Source organism: Callithrix jacchus, chromosome 1, assembly GCF_049354715.1.
Source record: "Callithrix jacchus isolate 240 chromosome 1, calJac240_pri, whole genome shotgun sequence".
NCBI classification, from domain to species: Eukaryota; Metazoa; Chordata; class Mammalia; order Primates; family Cebidae; genus Callithrix; species Callithrix jacchus.
In genome coordinates, this window is record NC_133502.1 from 69,957,986 (window position 1) to 69,971,329 (window position 13,344).

General features: G+C 41.0%; 1 protein-coding gene across 1 annotated transcript; it reads right to left on the bottom strand.

The window, feature by feature from the left end:
* Positions 1-291: 291 nt before the first annotated feature.
* LOC108590199 (olfactory receptor 51G1-like) lies at positions 292-1,257 on the bottom strand. Its single transcript, XM_017969185.3, is given in 1 exon segment — positions 292-1,257. A coding segment is annotated over 1 exon segment (966 nt).
* Between the last annotated feature and the right edge of the window lie 12,087 nt (positions 1,258-13,344).

A 13,344-nucleotide genomic window follows, 5' to 3' on the forward strand; every position in this document is an offset into this window, starting at 1 on the left:
TTAATATTTATTGAGAACTGTATATATGCCAGATACTGTATTAGAAAACTACATGAATTATTTAATCTTTATGACATTCCTACAAGGAAGGCAGTTGTTATCATTATTTCCTTGCTTATTCTGCAGTTGAGGAAACTGGAGAATAGAGAGGTAGGTAACTTTCTTCTGGTCACACGGCCTTCTGTTGCACATCCAGTTGCCTTTTTGTTGACAATCAATGGTTTATTGTTTTGCCACATCATAGCTGAAAACAAACAAACAGAAAGCTGTGGGCTTCCTCTCTACCCTAACTTAATCCTTGCAAAAACACCTAAGTGACTTTACAAACTGAAACTTCTTAATGATGCACTGGTGAATTTGCTTGGTCTTGATGCTGTAGACAATGGGGTTCATGAGGGGTGGTACCAGCAGATACACATAGGACATGAGGAGGTGCACAGCATGGGGCAGATGTTCACCAAAGCGATGAACAAGAGACAACCCAATCATGGGAATGTAAAAGAGCAGCACAGCACAGACATGTGAGACACAGGTGTTGAGGGCTCGAAGTCGCTGCTGGCAGGAGGCAATGCTGAGCACAGTGCGAAGAATGAGGGCGTATGAGAGGAAGATGAGCAGGGAGTCCGCACCCACAGTGCAAGCTACAACAAAGAGCCCTTAGATGTGATTGACAGTGATGCTAGAGCAGGCCAGCTTCATGATCTTCAGGTGGAGACAATAAGCATAGGCCAGCACATGGGAGCAGCAGTATTGGAAGCACTTCAGGAGGAATGGCAAGGGGAGGATGAGGAGGGCACTTCTAAGTGTGGAGCTTAACCCTCTCTTGACAATACATGCAGGTGTCAGGACAGTGGAGTAATGCAGTGGGTTGCAGATTGCCACGTAGCAGTCAATGGACATGGACAATAGAATAGATGACTCCACTAGAGACAAGGTGTGGATGAAGTAGAGCTGAGTGAAACAGGCAGTCATGTCAATCTCTCTTGCATCAAACCAAAAAATGCCCAGCACGGTGGGCAGTGTGGAAAGGCAAAGGCCTAAGTCTGTGAGAGCTAGCATGGCCAAGAAATAGTACATGGGTTCATGAAGAGTGGCATCAGTATGGATGATGTGGAGGATGGTGAGGTTCTCCAAGATAACTGTCAAGTAGATGAAGCAGACGGGAATAGAGATCCAGCCATGGAGACCTTCTAGACATTGGAAGCCCGTCAGAAAGAAAGTGGCTCTTTGGAAGCTGCTATTAGAAAGAATTGTCATAGCTTTACAATCTTGGATTCGGAAACCTGCAATATGTGATGAGATTCCTGGAAGGTGACAAGGCTGAATTTTCACTCACCTACATGTCCCATGACCAGCCAGTAAGGAAGGGTCTTCAGAGGGCGTGGGGAAGAACTGGGCGGGGGCTGATCTATTAGCCTTTTCTATTGGGTCTAGGAAGGAGACTTTTGGTGGGTGAGGAGGCAAACAGTAGTAGGCAAATCTGAAGCCTGGAACAAAGGAACATCTTGAAAGAATCTTGGACTTCAGAAAGTAATTCTAGAAAAGGGGAGTTTGGGACTTAGTTCTGAGAGATATGAGGAGAGATGTGTGTCTCTAATAGCAGGGCAATTAAGCCAGGACTGTATCTAGAGATGGGGAGGCAGAAGAGATGTACACCAGGTCTGAAGCACACGGAGCAAAGGAGAAAAATCTGAAATCAGCAGGAAAAGCCTGTAATCTCTAGAATGAGGAAACTAAATTGGAAGGCACTCAGAGTGAGTTATGCCTGGGGGGCTTGGATTGATAGACATCTAGGTATCCAGGTCTGTTCCTGTAATATCTGAACTGAGTTCTCCTTTGTTCTGCCTCCATAAATTGTATTCAATTGCATTGAAAAATGCTTTATTGTGTTTTATATATATGTGTGTGTGTGTGTGTGTGTGTGTGTGTGTGTAGTGTGACTAGTACATTATCATATGCATTAAAATCATAAAATAGGTAACATGTATTAAACACATTACAAACCTGTTAATTTTGTAAATGCCTAATGTGTATTACATCTTTCAACTCTGACAGCAATCCTATCTTATAAGTTTTATTCTTAGGAACAGGTGAGAAAATTGTGACACAGAGAGGTAAAGTGACCTGGGTAAGTTTACAGAGCAAGTAAGGACTGAGGATGAAATTTAGACCCTGACTGTGTACTGCAAAGCCTATATTATTGGAAATTAAACCAGATTTTTCTACTACTATTGCACAATACTTTAGCTGTTATAAGAGAACATTAAAAAATAAAATTTTAAACCCCATGATTTTCCTGTCTTAGAAAAGTCTACAAATAGATATTTCCATTATATGAGTAGCATTCAATAAGTCAAGATGATCACAATAAAAGACACAGGTTTTAGAGACCAAGTCCAGTTTGAGATTTGCTGAATTTAACTTTATTTTTTATTTTTTTCTGATTTTTTTTTTGCATTTTAGATTTTGGGGTACATGTGCAGAACATGCAAGATAGTTGCATAGGTACACACATGGGAGTGTGTTTTGCTGCCTTCCTCCCCTTCACCCACATTTGGCATTTCTCCCCAGGCTAACTTTAAAAAGAAACTTCTGGGGAGAGGGTCTAGAAGACATTATATATAGTGATTGTGGTGTGATTGAGGGCTTGAGTTACAGGGATGCACCATTAATATGGAGAAAATTCCTAGAAGATGCAAGGTGAAAAGGAAAGATGGATTCGTTCATAAAACTGGTAACTTTTACATGAGGGCAGGTCATAATATTAAAACTAGAAAGGGGATAGGGAACGGCGAGTCGGAGAAATAGAATGAAAGTAATAGTACACAATGTCAATAAAATCAAGCCGCCACTGTTGACTACAAAAAAAAAAGATGAAGTAGGTATTTTTCTTTTTTAAAAAAATATCATTTTACTTACACTAACTAAGTCACGGTTAATTTTTCAGAGACTGTTTCAATAGACTGAGAAAGCATTATAAGGGCTTATTAGTGGGTGAGGAGGATTAAGTAAAAAGTTTATAATCGGTGTCATTTCCCTCGGAGAGAAAATCTACAGATGATGAGAATATTAGTGTTTTGTAGGAAAGAAAGATAGGAAGTTAAGAATTCTCTTTCAAAAGATTTTCTTTTTTTCCTGGTAAAGTAGAGATATGTTGAAGGTCCTCTATTGAAGAAAGAATATCATCCCTCTAGCTTTTGCCACTCACATTTCAAATGCAAGCAAGTAATAAAATAATAGCATAATAATTAATATAAGAATAAAACCATTCTTGTTTTATGATTTCAAAAGAGAAGCAAAAAAAGGATATTAAGAGAGATGGCAAGGAAAGAGGAAGAAATAAAGGAAAGATGTGGAGACTTGGAAGGCAGCTGGGCTGTGAAGGAAAAAGCAGCTATCAAAGGATTTGCAGAGTTTGCTGTGAGCAGCTTAGGCAGTGATGAAAGCCCTTATGGGATTAAGAGTATTGATTAAGTGAGAAAATGGCAACATATTTTAATAAGAAATAGTGAGAAAGAAGAGAAAATTTTCTATCAGTAAAAAGATGCAAATAAAAGTTTAAATATATGTATGACTTTTCAGCCAGAAGACACAGATTCCATCTCTCTTACTATGAGCCATTTCAGAGTTTGAGAAATACCAGAAACATTTAGAGGTCATCTATTTTCACTTCTATGTCTCCAGACAGAAGAGCCATCCTGCCTACCTAGTGAGTGGTTACAATAATAATATTCCATCTCATTTATTTTCTCACTTTTGAAATACATTTCTTGCATATTATAATGTGGATATGAGTAAGAGGCAAGTTTGCAAGGCATGAGGAATAAAATAGGTAAAAGCACATCATGATTCACACCCAAGAAATGGAATGGCCATATCATCAGAGCTCATAAGCCTAGCACAGATTTGGAACTTAATTAAAGTCTTCTCAATACATGTTGAATAATGTATGAGTGAATGGATAAAAAGAGATGAAATGCAGTAGGAATTACACAGAATAGTATTTACTGCAGCTACCATCCATTTTCTTCTCAATAGCACTTACCTCCAGTTCAGTGGATCAGAGAAGTATCATCCGATTTCCTCCACTAAACTACATGACATGTGGCTCTTTCAGTTCTTATTTAATGAAATAAAGGATTATCATCCTAGGGTTTATGACAGAGATGGAAAAGAGGTGGGCTGGGCAATGATCCTGATGAGGCTCTGATTCCCTCTGCTCGTATTCCTCACATAGTTGCACACAAAGTTTTACTATTAACAGCATCTGTCTTTACAAGTCTCCAAAATACCTTCCAAGTACAATCATAACCTTATCTTACTTTAGAGCTTAATTGTTACAAAGTGCTGTCAAATCCACATGATACAATTTAAGGTGAGGAAGGTAGAAAAACTAGTGCTTCGAATGATGAGAGAAGAGATGAGAGGTAGCAAGCATTAAACAAAATGACAAAGCTAGTACTAGAACCACAGGTCAATCTCCAGTCCATCTGCCTCTCAAAACTGCCTTGACTTACATCATGAGGGGATTTAACAAATAGCTAAGACTGAGAGCTCAGTGTGTGGCTCAGGTTCCCTGTGCTTAGTGATCTCTGTGTTCTCACTGTTGTCTATGTGCTTCTGCTTGCAATGCATACCTGAGCCCTGGCAATTGAAGAGAAAAGGGCTTGGAGGACGCACGTCCATCCAGAGCTCAGGTTTGATGGTAGCTCAGCTCCAAGAATGTTCCCTGTTTAGACTCAAGGTCTTTTTGAAGAGCTCAGAAGCTTCTCTTCAGGGGCCTTTCCTGAGTCTGAGAATTCCCTGAAGAGTTCTTATGGCTCTTTTCTAAGGATAGAGATCATGAGAGGCTGGGAAACTCCAATACTTGGGTAATGTAATGAGGTACAAAAATCAAGTGTTAAAATGGAAATCTATCATGTCTTTGATCTGTGGGCAAGGAATACTAAAAGATTTTTATTGTAACAGAAACTTTGGGGGGAGGACTCAAGATGGCGCTGTGAGAACAACCCAGGATTGGAGCTCTCGTTGAATCCGCAAACGGTGAGTCGGAGCTGCATTTCCAGTCTGATCTTTGTTGCCCACAGAACGGGGAAACTCCCAAGTATAAAAAAGACACGGGACGCCAGGCAGTAGGTCTGCCTGGGGAAGCCGGCAGCCGGGGCGGCGGCGGCCAGCCCTACCCAGCAATCCCCACAGGGCGCGCTTGTCTGGGTGCCCTGTTGAACCGGCAACCTGAGACTTGAGAGGGCTGGACTTGAGACTGAACGAGACTTGGACAGTGGGCCAGCCCAGGGGATTGCAGGGACAGATCGTTTGGGACGAACAAAACCGCGATTTCAAACTATCCCGAGCAGACGGTCCGAGACGCTCTGTGGGGGAGGGGCGTCCACCACTACCGAGGCAACCCGCCCCAACTGAGATACATGCCCACTGCTGATGCAGCCAGCCGTTGCCGAGGCAACACGCTACAATGAAGAGACTCCACCGCAGGGCGTGGTGGAGACCACAGCAGAGCCTGCAGGAACAGGGAGAATCACACAACAGCAGGGCGGAGGCTCAGCAGCCAAACAGTGGCTAGTCTGCCTTCTAGCTGAGCAGGACACCTCAACGGACATCGAAAAATAAAGCCCGAACACCCCAACACAGAGCATTTGAGAAAAAAAGGGTTTTTTTTAAATGAGCTCTGTTGCAGCAGAATCAAACATAGCAGCCTAACAGCCCTGAATGAACAACAGAGCTCACAGCTCAGCAATTGAGCTCCAAAAAAGTACAGACTGTCTCCTCAAGCAGCTCCCTGACCCCTCTATATCCAAAAGACTGACATTTGGCAGGCATCATCCTGGGACAAAGATAGCAGAAAAAGAAATGGGTAGCATCCATCACTGTGCCACAGCTGCTAGAGGTGCACCCCAGACAAGCAGGGCCTGGAGTGGACCTCAGCAGTTGTACAGCGAAGGGGCTAGGCTGGTAGAAGGAAAACCAAGTAACAGAAATACTTCATCATCAACAATCTGGGTGTCCACTCAGAGACCCATTCGAAAAGTCAGCAACTACGCAGACGACAAGCACATAAACCCACAAAGACGGGAAGAAACCAGCAAAAAAAGGAGGAAAACACCCAAAACCAGAACACCTCACCTCCTAGAAAGGACCAAAACTCCTCACCAGCAAGGGAGCAAAGCTGGACGGAGAATGACTGTGACGAAATGACGGAATTAGACTTCAGAAGGTGGATAATGAGAAACATTTGTGAGCTAAAAGAACATGTATTGAATCAATGCAAAGAAACTAAGGAACTTAAAAAAAGATATGAGGAAATGATAACAAGAATGGATAACTTAGAGAGGAATATGAATGAATTAAAGGAGCTGAAAAACACAATACGAGAACTTCGCGAAGCATGCACAAGTTTCAATAGCCGAATTGACCAAGCCGAAGAAAGAATATCTGAAGTCGAAGACCAACTGAATGAAATAAAACGAGAAACCAAGATTAGAGAAAAAAGCGCAAAAAGGAATGAACAAAGTCTCCAAGAAATGTGGGACTATGTGAAAAGACCTAATCTACGTTTGATAGGTGTACAAGAAGGGGATGAAGAGAATGAATCCCAGCTGGAAAATACTCTTCAGGACATCATCCAGGAAAACTTCCCCCACCTAGCAAGACAGGCCAACACTCAAATGCAGGAAATACAGAGAACACCACAAAGATATTCTGCAAGAAGAGCAACCCCAAGGCACATAATCGTCAGATTCAACAAGGTTGAAATAAAGGAGAAAATACTAAGGACAGCCAGAGAGAAAGGTCGAGTTACCCACAAAGGGAAGCCCATCAGACTCACAGCAGATCTCTCGGCAGAAACACTACAAGCCAGAAGAGAGTGGGGGCCAATATTCAACATTCTTAAAGAAAAGAACTTTCAACCCAGAATTTCATATCCAGCCAAACTGAGCTTCAGAAGTGAAGGAAAAATAAAATCCTTTGCGAACAAGCAAGTACTCAGAGATTTTGTCACCACCAGGCCAGCTTTACAAGAGCTCCTAAAAGAGGCACTACACATAGAAAGGAACAACCAGTACCAGCCATTCCAAAATCATACTAAAAGTCAAAGAGCATCAACATAATGAAGATTCTACAACAACTAACAGGCAAAACAGCCAGCTAGCATCAAAATGGCAGTATCAAATTCACACATAACAATATTAACCCTAAATGTAAATGGACTAAAAGCACCCATCAAAAGACACAGACTGGCAAATTGGATAAAAATCCAAAATCCATCAGTGTGCTGTATCCAGGAAACCCATCTCACATGCAAGGATACACAAAGGCTCAAAATAAAGGGATGGAGGAAGATTGACCAAGCAAATGGAGAGCAAAAAAAAGCAGGAGTTGCAATTCTCATCTCTGATAAAATAGACTTTAAAGCAACAAAGATCAAAAGAGACAAAGAAGGCCATTACATAACGGTAAAAGGATCGATAAAACAAGAAGAGCTAACGATCCTAAACATATATGGACCCAATAGAGGAGCACCCAGATACATAAGGCAAGTTCTTAATGACTTACAAAGAGACTTAGACTCCCACACAATAATAGTGGGAGACTTTAACACTCCACTGTCAATATTAGACAGATCAACCAGACAGAAAATCAACAAGGATATCCAGGGCTTCAACTCAGACCTGGAGCAAGCAAACCTGATAGACATTTACAGAACTCTCCACCCCAAATCCACAGAATATACATTCTTCTCAGCACCACATCACACCTACTCTAAAATTGACCACATAATTGGAAGTAAAGCACTGCTCAACAAATGCAAAACAACTGAAATCATAACAAACAGCCTCTCAGACCATAGTGCAATCAAGTTAGAACTCAGAATACAGAAACCAACCCAGAACCGCACAGCTTCATGGAAACTGAACAACTGGCTCTTGAATGTTGACTGGGTAAACAATGAAATGAAGGCAGAATTAAAGAAGTTCTTTGAAACCAATGAGAACGAAGACACAACATGCCAGAACCTCTGGGACACATTTAAAGCAGTCTCTAGAGGAAAGTATATAGCAATAAGTGCCCATATGAGGAGAATGGAGAGATCCAAAATTGACACCCTATCATCAAAATCGAAAGAGCTAGAGGAGCAAGATCAAAAAAACTCAAAACCCAGCAGAAGACAAGAAATAACTAAGATCGGAGCTGAACTGAAGGAGATTGAGATATGAAAAACCCTCCAAAAAATCAATAAATCCAAGAGCTGGTTTTTTGAAAAGATCAACAAAATAGACAGACCACTAGCCAGATTGATTAAAAAGAAAAGAGAAAACAACAAAATAGATGCAATAAAAAATGATAAAGGGAAAATCACCACAGATTCCACAGAAATTCAACCCATCATCAGAGAATATTACAAACAACTCTATGCACATAAACTAGTAAACCTGGAAGAAATGGATAAATTCCTGGACTCCTGTGTCCTCCCAAGCCTAAACCAGGAGGAAGCTGAAACTATGAATAGACCAATAACAAGGTCAGAAGTCGAGGCAGCAATTAAGAGCCTACCACACAAAAAAAGCCCAGGTCCAGACGGGTTCACAGCCGAATTCTACCAGACACACAAACAGGAGCTGGTACCATTCCTTCTAAAACTATTTCAAACAATCCAAAAAGAGGGAATACTTCCCAAATCATTTTACGAGACCAACATCATCCTGATACCAAAACCCGGCAGAGACCCAACAAGAAAAGAAAACTTCAGGCCAATATCCATGATGAACATAGATGCAAAAATCTTCAATAAAATATTGGCAAGCCGAATGCAACAGCAAATCAAAAAACTTATTCACCATGATCAAGTAGGATTCATCCCGGGGATGCAAGGCTGGTTCAACATACGCAAGTCTATCAACGTAATTCACCACATAAACAGAACCAAAAACAAAAACCACATGATTATCTCAATTGACGCAGAGAAGGCATTTGACAAAATTCAACAGCCCTTTATGCTAAAAACCCTCAATAACCTCGGTATCGATGGAACGTATCTCAAAGTAACAAAAGCTATTTATGACAAACCAACAGCCAATATCATACTGAATGGGCAAAAACTGGAAGCATTCCCTTTGAAATCTGGCACTAGACAAGGATGCCCTCTCTCACCACTCCTATTCAATATAGTACTGGAAGTTCTAGCCAGAGCAATCAGGCAAGAAAAAGAAATAAAGGGTATTCGAATAGGAAAGGAGGAAGCCAAATTGTCTCTATTTGCAGACGACATGATAGTATACCTAGAAGACCCCATTGCCTCAGCCCAAAAACTCCTGAAACTGATAAGCAACTTCAGCAAAGTCTCAGGATATAAAATCAATGTGCAAAAATCACAAGCATTCCTATACTCCAATAACAGACTTAAAGAGAGCCAAATCAAGAACGAACTGTCATTCACAATTGCTACAAAGAGAATAAAATACCTAGGAATACAACTAACAAGGAACGTAAGGGACCTCTTCAAGGAGAACTACAAACCACTGCTCAACGAAATCAGAGAGGACACAAACAGATGGAGAAACATTCCATGTTCATGGTTAGGAAGAATTAATATGGTGAAAATGGCTATACTGCCCAAAGTAATTTACAGAATTAACGCTATCCCCATCAAGCTACCATTGACTTTCTTCACAGAACTGGAAAAAACCACCATGAACTTCATATGGAACCCAAAGAGAGCCCGCATAGCCAAGTCAATTCTAAGCAAAAAGAACACAGCGGGGGGCATCACACTACCGGATTTCAAACTATACTACAAGGCTACAGTAATCAAAACAGCATGGTACTGGTACCAAAACAGAGATATAGACCAATGGAACAAAACAGAGGCACCGGAGGCAACACAACATATCTACAACTATACAATCTTTGATAAACCTGACAAAAACAAGCAAGGGGGAAAGGATTCCCTGTTCAACAAATGGTGTTGGGAAAACTGGCTAGCCATGTGCAGAAAGCAGAAACTGAACCCCTTCCTGACACCTTACACTAAAATTAACTCCAGATGAATTAAAGACTTAAACATAAGACCTGGCACGATAAAAACCCTAGAAGGAAATCTAGGCAAAACCAGCCAGGACATAGGAGTAGGCAAGGACTTCATGACCAAAACACCAAAAGCATTGGCAACAAAAGCCAAAATAGACAAATGGGACCTAATGAAACTCCACAGCTTCTGCACGGCAAAAGAAACAGTCACTAGAGTGGATCAGCAACCAACAGAATGGGAAAAAATTTTTGCAGTTTACCCATCTGACAAAGGGCTGATATCCAGAATTTACAAAGAACTCAAACGGATTTACAGGAAAAAAACAAACAAGCCCATTCAAAAGTGGGCAAAGTATATGAACAGACACCTTATGAAAGAAGACATATATGAGGCCAACAATCATATGAAAAAATGCTCATCGTCACTGGTCATCAGAGAGATGCAAATCAAAACCACATTGAGATACCACCTCACGCCAGTTAGAATGGCGATCATTAAAAAATCTGGAGACAACAGATGCTGGAGAGGATGTGGAGAAAAAGGAACACTTTTACACTGTTGGTAGTGTAAATTAGTTCAACCATTGTGGAAGACAATGTGGCGATTCCTCAAGGCCTTAGAAATAGAAATTCCATTTGACCCAGCAATCCCATTACTGGGTATATATCCAAAAGACTATAAATCGTTCTACTATAAGGACACATGTACACCAATGTTCATTGCAGCACTGATTACAATAGCAAAGACCTGGAATCAACCAAAATGCCCATTGATAATAGACTGGATTGGAAAAATGTGGCACATATACACCATGGAATATTATGCAGCAATCAGAAATGATGAGTTTGTGTCGTTTGTAGGGACATGGATGAATCTGGAGAACGTCATCCTCAGCAAACTGACACAAGAACAGAAAATGAAACACCGCATATTCTCACTCATAGGCGGGTGATGAAAAATGAGAACACATGGACACAGAAAGGGGAGTACTAAACACTGGGGTCTATTGGGGGGAAAAGGGGAGGGCCAGTGGGAGGGGGAGGTGGGGAGGGATAGCCTGGGGAGAAATGCCAAATGTGGGTGAAGGGGAGAAGGAAAGAAAAGCACTCTGCCATGTGTGTTCCTACGCAACTGTCTTACATGCTCTGCTCATGTACCCCAAAACCTAAAATCCAATAAAAAATTAAAAAAAAAAAAAAAGAAACTTTGGGAAAGCTTTGAAGTTGTAACCAGGGCCATTGTCTGCTTTAATTTTTTGTGGAATGCCTGTGACAGCAAAGCAAGATAACAAATATTTTTTAACATGAGTTGTGTTTTCTCTTGTTTGGCGCATAGCCCAGATGAAATGAGAGAAAGTAGCAACAGTAACATGTAAGAGACTTATTAATTTTTGTAAAACAGCAGATTAGTGGTTTAAGAAAACTTATGCTTTATTTTAATGTCTAGTTTACAAAACACTAGATGATACTTTTAACTAATATGTTTACAAAATTTTTTTACAATTAATGTTTTAAAACGTGGTTAAACCTTGAAATCAAAATTTATACAACCTATTTACATAAATGCCCTTTTATGACATTTTTGCCACTTTCACTGACAAACTTAGACATGCTAAACTTTGGTTTATAACCTTCCTTACCAAGGATGCAATTTTATAGCTTTTTAAATATTTATTTCTTTACCCCTTTATGTGTTTCTTGTATCTTAACTTTCTGGGCCTCTCTTTCTCTTTGCCTTCCCTACCTCTTTCTCTCTTTCTCTTTCTTTCACACACATTCTCTTTCTATCTTTTGACATACCTTAACCCTTTTTGTAACATTTTTCTGGCCGGAGCAGGATTTTGTCTTGGGCTGGTGATCTTTTACCCTGCTGGTACAGGTGTTGCACTTTTTTGCCTGCAACATTTTTGTCATGAGGCCTTGAACCACCTTGTTGCTGCTGTTGACATTTAAGATATTAAGCAGGTTTTGCACTTATCAGTGAATTAGGAAATTCTTTTGTGTTGAGGAGCAAAGCTATATGGTTGCTTCTAATTGCTCCTTACTAATTTGTGGGCTTTCTGTAATTTCTTTCCCTTTAGAGGTTACTGCTTTACTTAAATCAGATTTTAAAAGAGCCATGTTGAAAAGTCTTACAAATACTTAAATTTTACTTAAATTTTAGTAGAGAATTGCAATTTGGGATGTTACTTGTTTGCAAAGAACACACAAAATTTCACTGTGGAACACCTGCGGAAAGCAGCGTGTAGGTATGTGGACTGGGCCCCGTCTAGCGGCTGCTTGTTGTTTGTCTTTGCGCTGCTTGCTCCCCCTGCCTGGGCACTGTCTGCTGGCCTTGGGCTGACTTCAAGGCTGCTGCTGGAGCAGCAAGTTTCACTTTTGAAATGGCCTCTGATTCCTCTAATGGAGGAATGTCAGGTGGATCTGCCACTCTGATAAAATACGGAGGGTCCGGCGGACTCCTTCTTTTTCCTCATTTATTTTTTCTTTTTTCTTAGCTGGGTTATCTTTAATTTTCTCATCCCTTTTCGCTGAGCTATTTCTTTATAAAGCAATGAAAGACAAAGCAACAGAAGAATGGAGTAAGAAAACACAGATAGATTGAAAACAACTGATAGAGAACTTGAACTTTTCCTGTTTTTAAGAGGTGCTTTACTAAATGTGTAGCACATCTGCTTTTTCCCTAGTCTGAGCAATTGCTTTCATATGAGAAGTATTATTTTCACCAGTATATGTTATTTGTTGATTTTGGGGGCTAACCACAGTCGTGGCCAGACCAGAAATGGAAAGGAAATTGGACTGTTGAAAGGAAAGTTTGAGAGCCTTATAGCAAGGCCTACACATGGCTTCCTGCACATCAGGTTGACTGGCGGAGTGCAGAGCAGTCTTCTGAGGAGCCTGATGCACGGAAGGCAGATATAGGACAGTCGGGGCCTGATTAGCAGGCTGAGCCCTACAGCAGGGCAAAGTCTTAGCCTCATTGCTGGGCTGATGCCCATAGCCAGGCAGAGACGGTTCTGGCCATGACGGTGGTTGCATGGGAGGCTCAACAGAGCTTTGCCAATTAAGAGTGTGTAACTCACGCATAAGATCCACATAGTCATCAAAAGGTGGTGCTAAAGGTTTAGGAGTAGACGGAGAGACAAAAGAGCTGGGTCTGCTTCCATGTCAGCAATGGCTTCCTCTATCTTGGCAGTGTTCTCAGGAGAAAGTACTTCAAGGACGTCTTCAACCTCCTCTAAAGAGAGGAAGGAGGAGTCCGCCTCCAAGGACTTTTCTTGTGTCTGCAAAGACTCAAGG